At 45.6% G+C, this 12,527-nt stretch overlaps 1 protein-coding gene across 3 annotated transcripts in view; it reads right to left on the bottom strand.

Moving 5' to 3' along the window:
- The window catches only part of LOC148037595 (uncharacterized), a 151,554-nt gene extending 140,108 nt beyond the window's left edge, over positions 1-11,446 (bottom strand). Inside the window, exon 1 of one of the 3 annotated variants that reach the window (XM_087676545.1) lies at positions 9,657-11,446. In XM_087676545.1, coding sequence (XP_087532671.1) covers positions 9,657-10,955 — 1,299 coding nt within the window. In that variant the 5' untranslated portion in view covers positions 10,956-11,446. The remainder of the gene's footprint in view (positions 1-9,656) is intronic. The other 2 variants (XM_087676546.1, XM_087676544.1) reach the window with 2 other exon arrangements.
- Between the last annotated feature and the right edge of the window lie 1,081 nt (positions 11,447-12,527).

Raw genomic sequence — 12,527 nt, 5'->3', positions numbered from 1 at the left:
GACCAACAAAGTTTCTATTATCCAAGATTATTAAGGTAAAGTATACATTTCCGTTTATACTTATTTATTGATTATTGTAATTAAGTATTTGATCAAGAATCACCACCTTATCCGAGAAGGAAGGTTAGTTTCATAGTTGGCGACCTTTGCAAAATGTACATGAGTTTCACAGCTTTTTGGGTTTATGTTCTTACTACAAGAAGTATATGCGTGGGTTTGTTGAAATTACATCTCCATTGCATGCTTCGCAGAAGGAGAATATGCCATTTAGGTGGACAACAATGGAAATTTCAACATTTAAAAGGTTAAAGAAAAAGAGGACTTTGGATCTTATGCTTGTGTTGCCCGATCTAAGGATGTCATTTGTGATTTAGTGTGATGCATATGGTAGCAACATTGGGGCTGTACTTACGCAAGATGACGGAATTGTGGCTTATGAGAGGAATTTAGATGCTAGCCCATCCATTGTGAATTTGGGATAGCATTTGGCCAATTGGAATTAGAGCAAGTCCTAGGTAAAATTTAAGGAGAAATTTCCCCAATTTGTAAACTGATTGCATCCAGAGCAAGGGGCTTTTGGATCAGCCAAGGAGATTGTGGAATCTCAGCTTGTGCTTAATCCATTAGTCAATAAAGTTAAAGAAATACCGAAAGGTGCGTCGATTTTGGGCCCAATAGGGTGTCTATTGTCTAAGATTATTAATGTAAAAGTATGCATTTCGGTTTATGCTTATTTATTGATTGGTGTAATTAATCACATGCATGGGTAAGTTTTGCCAAGTGGCAACCTCCTTAATCAATTTTCCACCATTGTTAAATCAATTTCAAAATATTAATTTTAAAAATTAAGTTAATATTTATTCTTGCTCGAAAAAAAATATAACCAACCAACAATTAAATTGGCTAGGCCAATTTATCACCGAAGTAGTCCTAAGTACTCATTAGCATCTCAACTGGCATTAGTTAAGTAATTAATGTCAAGTCCCTAAAGTCACTACCAACACTTATAGCTAATAAAGTGACCTAGACCAAAATCTGACATAAAGTACCACCTCGTAACTGTCAAGTACAACTTGCTACAACTAGCACCAACTAATATCTCAAGGTCCTAGGTTCCACATTGTGAAATTGTCAGAGTGCAGCGGTGCGGAAGCGTAGGACTGAGAGAGAGAGAAGAGAGAGAAAGAGACAGTGGAAGATGAAGATCTGCTGTATAAAGTGTGCTGAATACAAAGATATGCAAATATATACACGGGCGCAGTGCGCTGAACTGCGTGTCTCCACCTCGACGATGCAACCTGCTGTTCACCTCGAAGTCCGCTGCAGTCTGCACTGTCTCCTGTCTGAAATCTGCGAACAGAGACAAAATCTGTGCGTGCCACCAGTCTGTAATCTGCGAGCAGAGAAGTGTGCGAGACTGCTGAAGTCCTCGGCTACTTATAGCCAGGAAATTGGGCGAAAACCAGGGCAGGTTGGCTGCATTAAATGCAGTCGACTGGACTGCAGGCAGTCCGACTGTGCAGTCCCGTACAGGCGCTGATCTCTAACACCCCCTCTCAGAGCCTGGGCGGGGCAGAAGCCCGAGGGATATGGAATGCCTCCAAAGTAGAGCTGGGGAAGTGCCTTCGTAAACAAATCTGCAAGATTGTCCTCAGTCTTGCAATACTCCACAGTGATGGTCTCATCCAGAAGCTTCTCTCTAATGAAGTGGTACTGGATCTCTATGTGCTTTGTCCGGGCATGAAAAACAGGACTCCGTGCCAAGGCAATGCAACTCTCATTGTCACATTGCAGCAAAGTAGGACGAGTTTGGGGGCAGCCAAGCTCCTCCAACAATCTCCGAAGCCACACAGCCTCACATGTGGTGGAAGACACGGCCCAATACTCCGCCTCAGTAGACGAAAGGGCTACCGTGGGCTACTTCTTGCTACTCCATGAGATAACACCTGCACCCAAGGTAAAACAGTAACCTGTAGTAGGCCGCCTGTGGTCCACATCACCGGCCCAATCCGAGTCGCTCCAACCGGCAAGTACAAGATCTGAACCATCTATCCCTGCGGGATAATGAATCCCTAAATCAGACGTCCCCCTCAAATACCGAAGTATCCTCTGAGCAGCCTGCCAATGCACCGTCTTAGGTTCACTCATAAACCCTGCCAAGAGCCCAACAGCAAAACAAAGATCAACACGAATGTTGAGAAGCCAAATCAAGGATCCAATCAACTGACGATAGCGGGAAGCATCCGCCATAGGAGAAGCTGAATGGGAAGGGGCCTTCTAGTTCGGATCCATAGGAGTAGAAAGGGTCCGACAATCCTCCATCGCAAAAGACACCAAGAGGCTCCTGTACATATCTCTGCTAAGAGATGAAGATCCCCCTCTGAGACTGATAAATCTCATGGCCCAAAAAGAAATGGAGTAGACCCAAGTCCGTCATCTCGAACGTCCAATGTAAAGCTGACTTCGTCTCTTGGACCTACTGTGTATAATCACCTGTGACAATCAAATCATCAACATACAACACAAAAAGCACACAACCATCCTCGGAAGTGTGAACATAAAGCTGCAGATCGGCCTTAGAACGCCGATATCCCAACTGTGACTGAAGGAACGAATCAATCTTCTCGTTCCATGCACGCGGAGCCTGCTTGAGGCCATACAAGGCCTTCTTCAACCTGTAGACTTTCCCATCTGAAGATCCAAAGCCAGGAGGCTACTCAACATAGATCTCCTCCTTCAAATCACCATTGAGGAAGGCCGACTTCACATCCAACTAGTAAACAGGCCATCTCCTATGGCCAGCCAAGGCAAAAACAGCTCTAATGGTCGCCATACAAGCAGTGGGGGCAAAAGTATCATGACAATCAATCCCTGGGCGCTGTGCAAAACCTTTAGCAACAAGGCGAGCCATGTGCTTATCCAAAGAACCATCGCTAAGGTATTTGTTCTTGAAGACCCATTTGACGCCAATCACCTTCTTATTCGAGGAGCGGGGCACGAGTGACCAAGTGCTATTTCTCTCAATAGCCTCCAACTCGGCTTCCATAGCTTTCTTCCATAGTGCGGACTGTAAAGCCTCCTTCACGAAGGTGGGCTCTCGATCCTACATAACACGGGTCATCAAACAATAGTTAGAGCAAACAAGCTCCGTAGAATGTGCCTGGTGCCGTCGTGGACCATCTTGCGGTCCCCACTCCTCAGGAACCCCCTCGATCCTTGAATCACGGAGTGTGTCACGGGCCCATCGAGCAGGAGGCCGCACCTCCCCTCGTCTCTCTCCATCAGCTGAAGACTCTGAAATATCCACCGGTGGTAACTCCTCAGGGGTGACCGATGGAACAGTAGACTCTGTGTCAGAAACAGAATCATAATCAAAAGGCACGGGCTCCAATGGAACTGTAGCAGGAGCCCAACTCTCCCCTGGATCTCCAAGAACGGGATGCTCCTCGCCCGTTGATATGGCCGGAACCTCCACAAACCACACATCACGACTAGTGTACACATCCCGCTTGACGGGATCATACAATCGATAGCCTTGGGACTGGGAGCTGTAGCCAACAAATACCTGTCTTTGGGAAGCTGCTTCAAATTTATCACGGTGAGCCTTGGGAATGTGAACATAGGCATCACACCCAAAGACCCTAAAGTAAGAAACATCGGGCTTAGTCCCAAAGTAAGCCTCAAAAGGGTCATCCCATCAACGGCTGAAGTAGGGGATCGATTAAGGATGTGGACTGCAGTAGCCATAGCCTCGGCCCACAGAACCTGAGGGGTCTGTCAGTGCTCCATCATGGTGCGCGCCATCTCGATCACACTGCGGTTCTTCCGTTCAAGAATGCCATTTCCTTGAGGAGTGTTGGTATTAGCAAACTCCTGGTGAATACCTTTATCTGCACAAAACCGAGCAAACTCATTAGAAACAAATTCACCACCCCCTTGTCGGATCGCAAGGTCTTCAACTTCCGGCCTGATCGGTTCTCCTCAAAGAGAAACCAATCCTTGAAGTGGGAGAAAGCTTCTGACTTTAATGTTGAGAAATAGGCCCATGTCATCCTGCTGTAGTCATCTACGATCAACATGAAGTACGAGCTCCCACGCAAGGACTCGTACCTCATAGGGCCACATAGATCCGTAGATACAAGCTCCATCGGTGAAGTAGACCGCCGCGAAGCTGTGTGGAGAATGGCATCCCTATGCTGCTTCCCACAAATGCAGGAGACACATGGCTGCTGGCTCACCACTATATCCGGCAACCCTCGAACAAGCTGTCCACGTGACGAAAAAGAAAGGAACGAATCCTGGCATTCAGTTTGTCCCAATGAGACTGAGCCTTGGCCAACTCCGCACGAGCATCGGAAGAGAGTTTGGACTCATCTCTTACCGAGGGCCAGTCGATCTCCTCGTGTACAAGCTCCGCCAAATTGTAGGACTCAAGGATAGCCAACATCATGACGCACCAGATGCAGTAGTTGTCGCCATCGAGCTTCTGATCTGCGGGAAGAGCCGATAAGACAGGCACCTTCCGGTCCATAATCGTCTGGAATTCCAAGTCAATCTCTGTAGACATCTTCACCTATAATGCCTTCACAAACGCAAAAGCAGCCCCCTCTGACTGTGAAAACTCAGCCTGCTAAGGCTCTTCCGCGTCCTGTAACTTCTTCACCCACTAGAGGCGATGAAAAAGCAAAACCTACACTTGGAAGTTGAAAACTCAAACTTCCTCCTCATCAAACAGCAGTAAACAGCAGCAAATCCACCACCTGGACTCCTTTCCTGCACGCCCACACTCGCTTCAGCCTTGTTCCGAAGCACAGCCCTCCTGCCTGCCCTCAAACGCTGAAAACGCAAATTTGTGTCGCGATAGAAACTCCTCTTCAGGTTGATTCTACGCTCAGTCAACCCTCTAACACTGCTCTGATACCATGTCACAGTGCAGCGGTGCGGAAGCGTAGGACTGAGAGAGAGAGAACGCAAAGAGAGAAGAGAGAGAGACAGTGGAAGATGAAGATCTGCTGTATAAAGTGTGCTGAATACAAAGATATGCAGATATATACACGGGCGCAGTGCGCTGGACTACGTATCTCCACCTCGACGATGCAACCTGCTGTTCATCTCGATGTCTCCTGTCTGAAATCTACAAACAGAGACGGAATCTGCGCGTGCCACCAGTCTGTAATCTGCGAGCAGAGAAGTGTGTGAGACTGCTGAAGTCCTTGGCTATTTATAGCCAGGAAACTGGGCGAAAACCAGGGCAGGTCGTCTGCATTAAATGCAGCCGACTGGACTGCAGGCAGTCGGACTGCCACGTAGCAGTCCGACTGTGCAGTCGGCTGCACTGCACTGGACTGTGCAGTCCCGTACAGGCGCTGATCTCTAACAGAAATAACTAACTTGCACCTCAAACATGCAAGTCACGTTTGCACATTAAATTAACTTCTAATCAAATGCTAAGCAAAGCATCAAACTTCGCATCCTTGTGACACTTTGCACTTACTAGATGTAAAGAAAAGTGCAATAGAGCTAGCTGCTAATGAGTGCTCGCAGGTTATGATAAACCCAAACAATGGGCTAAAGAAAAGACAATACGCACTTCCATCTATATGATCCGACTGGACGCTTATGATTGAAACTCAAGCATACCATGGCCAAGCTCGCACACAAAGGAACAATATCCATGGTTTCTATACCAATAGATGACCAAACTACTGGGTGCTCCTACTGTGGCATCACCGAACACACCACCAATGCTTCCCAACTTCCACCATTGCTCCCCACCCCTCCGGAGTACATGCGTCTTCCACCAGGCACTCCTTGTGCCACCTCTCCTTTCTAGGCCACAGAGATCGTTCTACATCGGCTATCAAAGTACTATGCTCAAGGCAATAAGACGCATCCGATGCGCACTAAGTCCTTTCAAGCACATGGAGGATCAATTGGTGCTATGACCTCCTCGAGATCGTCCAAATTCCAACGGCTGTCTTTTCCCACTTATTTTCAAGTATAGTGGCTTCCACGACCTACAAATCTACAATTCGCTCCATCGAGGGACAGTGATTGTTTGATACCGTCTCCTCGTCAATGTGCTCCTTTGAGAGACAGTGGCTACTCAACTCCTTCCTCTTCTTCGGCTACCCAATCTGCTCCACTGAGAGACAGCGACTATTGCCCACCTCTTGCTCATTCTGAGCCCCACCCTTCTCCACCCTCGACTACTCAGGTTTGAGAGGCTACCTCTGGGAGCTCTTTGGCACCCCAGATACCTTCTTCAGCATGCACTTCCTTCTTAATCAGACATTTTAGAGTCCGTGATCCATGAGCTTTTGGATTCCCTCTCTACTTTAGAGGGGGATTCAGAGGGGAATGTTATTTCTTTGCCCTCAAAGGAGGCATCTACTTCTTTGACTTCAACGGGGGCCCCTCCACCTCCCACCTCAGAGGGGGAACCTACTCCACATGAAGTTTTTCACCCATCCTCTACTTTCTTGGGGTGGCTGTCTTCGACCAATCATCTCCTCTTAATACCCATGATCTTCAGGTACCACCTAGATCGGAACCTCGGAGGTCCAGCCACGACTTGGTGACGAGGCCTTCGTATTCCTTCCAGCATGGATGCACGGAGCTAGTGGCTTCTCTCCCGAGGTTGAGTTTCAGGTTTGCCAGTTCACTTCGTCTACTTTTCTTTACTGCAAGTTCCCTTTCCGGTGGAAATCTTGAATCTTAGGGATCCTCTACATCTTCTTCCTTCTCTTCTCTTCCTGCCTTCGTCACTTGGTTAGCATGGAGCCACCTCCTGAGATGGAGTATGGGCATATCCTTATGGTTCTCGACACCACACAAAGTCCGACGTTCCTCCTATGCATTGCATGTTTTCATCATCTTTGTACTAGGGCGCTTGGGCAAGTGAACAATTTCCTCACGAGGGACACTGTCCAAGTGGCACCTGCTGCATGAGCATTTTTTAACGTGTAGCATTGCATCTCCACCTCACTCTTCTCTTGTTCCCCTTTTTGGGCTTCAGAGGGGGTGTTGAGAAACCCTTCACCCACAGTTTGCATTTTTTGCGTTTATACGTTTTGTGTTTAAGGTTTGCGTTTAGGGTTTGCAGCCCCAAAAAGGAGCGCCTTCCTAGACTAACTGTGCCTATTTATAGGCCACTCTCTCATTCATTCCTTGCGGCTGGTTCATTCAGTCCATCACCACTTCTCTCCAGCCTCTCCACTACCCTCACACCCCTTCAAGAGGACATTGTGGTTCGTGGTTCGTGGCTGTCTTCATCATTTTCCTTGTGCTACGGCACCCTTGTTCCCTTGTATCACATTCACTCCATGATTCAGAACTTCATCATTCCATTCATCAGAGTTTCTTCTCTCTTATCTTCTCTTCTCCATGTTTGCCGAGTTCACTCCGTGTTCCTCCCCACCAACCCTACTGTCTCGCTGGTACATTATCTTTTGACATGGCCAAGGTGGAGCAAGAGCTAGCAAACACATGATAATGAGTTGGGGATAGACTAGGATAACCTGCAAAACAAGGAATGGAGCAAGTGGCCGAGCAGCCTCCTATTTATAGATGTGGATCCTCCCAAAGTTTGGATGTTTGCATGTGGGACATAGAAACTTTGGTAATTTTTGAGTTTTGAGCCTATTCGATGAGCTAATTAAGGTTTACTGAGAAATGCTCCTTTCTTTAGCTCAATGCACCCTGCCAAGGCAAGAAATGCCTGCCCAAAAACGAGGTAAACAGGCTGTCAGGTGTCAAATGTAGTAGTGGACCTCCACCTAAACTCTTTGGGATAAATGAACTGACAATCAAATTACACTATTAGAGCTCCTAACATCCTAATCTGATTCAAATTTCCTAATGAAGGACAAGGATGGCAAGTAAGAATAATCAAGCACTCATAAGCTGGCCAATGAAGAAAAAGATATCAAGCACTCACAAGCTGACCAGCTTGCTCTACCTCTGATCAACAAGCTCCTTGAATAGTTGGCAGCTGCAACCATTTTCAGCAACCTTGCATTGAAGTCAGGCCGCTATTAGGTTTGGATCTCTCTAGAGGACATGGACAAGATGGCATTCCAAACCCCCTCAGCTTGTTCAAGTTTCTGACCCTACAATTTGGATTAATGAATGCACAGCCACTTCTCACAGAAATCATAGCAATGATCTTCCAAGCCTTCTTTGAGAAGTCATTGAGATTTCGAACTGTAGCAGAACTCCAAAGGAGTATGAAAAGCACCTCCAGCTATGTCTCAATATATACAAATACATTGACTTTTTATAATTGGAAAATAAGTATGTTCTTCGTGCTAGTAATTGCTTGTTTGGGGCATGTCGTTTCAGCAAGCGGGCAGGGTATGGGTGTGCAGCAGCAAGGGCATTTGGCGGCCAATGAGAGCCACAATACTCCACAGACAAGCAGGAACTTCTAGCAGTTCCAAGCATCATGGACTAGATCCAATCCATCCTTCACTGAATGAGCTAGAACACAAGCTTGTGTATGTTGCTTACTTTCAGCCTACCACAGAACCAGAGTAGTGGATAAGGCTTACCTGCACCCTCTAATGGGAAAAAGACATATTCTCCTGCGGCATTGTAAACAGGGGTACCCACAGAAGAATTCCATTATATCATTAAGTTGAGTGAATCAGTGAATCAGCAGTCAATCAGGCATTGTGTCTAGATGGAGCCACATCACAAAAGCACACAGTGAGGTTTCTCTCTGTTACCGCAATGCAATGGCAAATGTAACTGAACAGCAGCAGCAAAAGGACAGTTGGGAGCAGCAGGACCAACAACAAGAACTGCTGAAGCCTGACCATCGGACAGCCAAGTTGCCAAGGACAATGGCCAGGCCCCAAACATAAAGGGCTCATGCAAAAAGATTTCCATGTCACACAAAAGGCTAGGACATCCAATGTCCACCCAGACTCACATCCAGATCAGATCGATAAAATATCAAGACCTCAAGCACTGCACTGGTTGACTTGTCATCTTCTTAGTACACCTATCAATACACATGCTGGTTGAGCCAGGTCTAGCCTTCAGCCTGGCCTGCACCTGCAAAGTCAGTATCCATGATAAGGCACGTTACACCTACAAAAGGAAATCAAGTCCTTTGGCAAAGAGAACTGTCACACAGTTAAGTCTTTTTGATTGCTTTTTTAATATATGCCAGAACCCGTCTTTTTTTCCAATAGTAACTGAACTTTACAAAGTATATCTGCTTCACAATCACTGTAAGGAATAGACGCTATATCTTTTATACCCTTGCCAGTGTGGCTGGTTTATTTCATTTACTTTCCCCAAAATAAAATTGTTTTTTTGCTTCTTTACAATCATCTACATTTTCACCAAGTAAGCAAATGTCTAGGAGACATTGGCAGAACAAGGTGAAGAGGAGAATCATATACACACTGTAAATGAAAATGTCGGAAAATATTTTTAAAAGCTGTAACCACTAACACTTATTATAATCACAACAACAACCCACTCCAAAGTGAAAGCCATGCACCTAAAGAAACTATAACTTTCTTCTGTTTGCTTACCGAGCAAAAAATACATGGCACTTTAATTCTACACGATGGCCTAGCACTATGTGTGTCAATTACAATTTTCTCACCGAGATAGGAATAATATCATGGTCCGAAGTATACCTTGATGACTTCTTGTGCAGCTAACCCTCCACATAATGAAATGATAGGGCACAGCTCAACATTTATAGCTTGAGCCAAGAGTCTCACAAGTTGTTCATCTAAACTCCTCACTTGGACAAATGAATCAGCTGTGGACATATGAGAATGTTTGCAACCTTTTGTAACATTGACATCTTCCACTTTGCCAATGCACGCATTTCCAGTAGTATCAGCATTCCCTGGAACAACTTCCTTACCCTCTGATGTGAATGAAGTCGTAGCATTATCATAAACCTTGCTACCTCTGAACATCGTCTGCAACCAAATTTCCTTGGCTCGTGTCACAATGTTATCAATATCTGCCTCACAGAAAGAGCCCAAAGAAACTGTTCTTGTATACTCATCAATGGCCTGTAAAGCCACATGAATATGAGGCTGCCGAGAAAACTCAAAGTTATCTGTAAGTTGGAATATCGGCATTTGTAGAGCTGTTTCAAAAGGAAAGTACTGCAAACTTTTCATCCGAGTGACCTTACGAACATACCCACCTGAAGTGTACCTACCAAATGACCGAGTATCTACAGGTACACTAAAGGTATGTGTGCCTGTAACAGTAACTCTAAAAGTTCCAAGATCATTCAACTCCTGCATCCCTTTAATTCCAATAAATTCTACTTCATCCCCATCATCTAAACCATGCCTCTGCTCCTCTACTATAGTAACAGTGGCTGGCGTGTCCTGTGTCACATTAGCCACTAAAAGCATGCCAGCAATTTCGCCAGACTCGTCTTTGAACCAATATGAATCTCCCAAGTCAGAAAAAGCAAAGCAGAAAAGCCCACGGGACTGTGCAGCAATGAAGGGAAGACCAAGTGTGCGACATAGACAGTTGAGGCGAACCAAATCTGGCAGGGTGCCTGACGTTGCAGTGACAAGCTGGTAGTTACCAAGAGATGCTTCAATAGAAGGCTCAGTTATCACATCCACATCTGCTGATGGGTTCAGCTCTCTTAGATTCTGGGCAATACAAACGGCTCGGTTACGGCCAACATCAGCCTCGCGGAGGCAGAAGTTTGAGCCAAGATCCCGGATGTTGACAACTTCGTCATCAACAAGGCCAATTCCACCTACACCACTGAGCAATAGGTTCTTAGCAATCTCTGCGCCCAGACCTTTGCAGCCCACTATGAGGACCCTACTCTTATGGAGAGCTTCTACTGCATCTTTGCCCAAAGTGAAGATGAGGCGCGAGTACTGGAGCTCATCCAGCGACGACGAGGCGGTTTGCCCATTCTCTCGATCCACTTCCATGGTCACCATAATTACCAGCTTCAGCCACTACCATGGGAATCTGATGCCCTGTGCCAATGATGGTGACAATTTGCTTGCAACAGACAGAGCAAAGCCTGCTCTGAGACTCTTAACCAAAGGTGACTTGAGAATACATTTTCTGGCAAATCGGTTCACATGAAAAGATTACTGCCTCTGCTGCACGGGGGGAGCTATTGAAAACCCCCGGGTATATGTAAAGGCGTCTAGGACGGGCAAGTCAAGAGAATGGGTAACGATCACGAGCTATGTCGCAGAGGGGAAAACAAAACCCCGGGTATATGTATAGGCGCCTAGGACGGGCAAGTCAAGAGAATGGGTAACGATCACGAGCTATGGTGCAGAGGGGAAAACAAAACCCCGTCGAGAACCCAAAAGCAGCAACCCGCTCGAGCCCCCGTACTTTCCTGTAAAAACGAGCAGTGAATTTTTCGAGGGCGGCGAGGCGTGAATAGACACAATCCCACATTAACAAGGCTCTCACAATGGATGGTATCTCTAATCCTGCCTTTTATACATTAGCTCGGAATGGATTATATCTCTAATCTTGTTTTTGTACATGATTTCCTTTGGAGCATGAAGCATGATCCAAAGGTATACTTTGTCGTATGGGCTCCCCTTAACATCATTCGATGCAAGGGTATCGAAATTTGGTGAATGGGCTTCTCTTCCTAGTAAGTACATGATGCTACATGTGGGCAACCCAACTCATGGGTGGGCTACCGCACATTTGTCACTTGTTTACGGTTTCCATTAGGGATTCCCCTTTCATTTCCTTCCCATTACCTGCTTTCTTGTGTCGAAAATGGAGCCCATCGCACCAAGAGAATATTGTATACACGTCTACTCTGTAGTTTCTAATGCAAGTGTGCCCTATGTTACATTCAAGGTTGAGAGAGTCTTGAGGTATTGCATTTGGCTTTCCCTTTCCTATTTGTAAAGTGGATAGTTAGCTATCATCTTGTTACATGATTCAAGATCATTTTGTGATGTGTCAATGAATCCATAGGCAAGGTGCTCATCCTAACTCCTTTACTTAGGCATGGCTTCCAACCTTATTACATGTCACCACCAAGTAATAGAAATGAGTCATAGTTGTGATTTACTATCACAATCATTGGCTCTACCAACTCCACCAATGCCCATTCGCCTTCCTCAATATAATGTCTTGGTAAGTGAAAAGATTCAACTCATAAATTATGACCTTAAATGTAGACATTATCACTATACTTATCTGTGAAATAGATAATGCACAATTTTACAAGCATTATCTTGTGCCTGATTATGTATGCTCACATTGCACACATATACAATCACACACATTGACTTGCACCTAATTGCATATCCACAAAGCATGTCATGTACCATCAATTCTTGCCTCGCTAATTATATATGCCATGAACACATGTATACATGCCTCCTTTATATATCTAAAAACAAACAATAAAAATGGGCACATTTGTACACACAAACCCATGTTTATAACTTTCATGACAAACAAATGAGCATTGGGATGTGAAAGAGCATTCTCATATTCTGTTATAAGAGAGAGTAGGAGGAGGA

Source organism: Lygodium microphyllum, chromosome 4, assembly GCF_053477565.2.
Source record: "Lygodium microphyllum isolate KBCC chromosome 4, Lygodium_microphyllum_v1.1.10, whole genome shotgun sequence".
Lineage (NCBI taxonomy): Eukaryota > Viridiplantae > Streptophyta > Polypodiopsida > Schizaeales > Lygodiaceae > Lygodium > Lygodium microphyllum.
The sequence above is the reverse complement of the archived record's forward strand: the minus strand, read 5'-3'. Positions and strand labels throughout refer to the sequence as shown.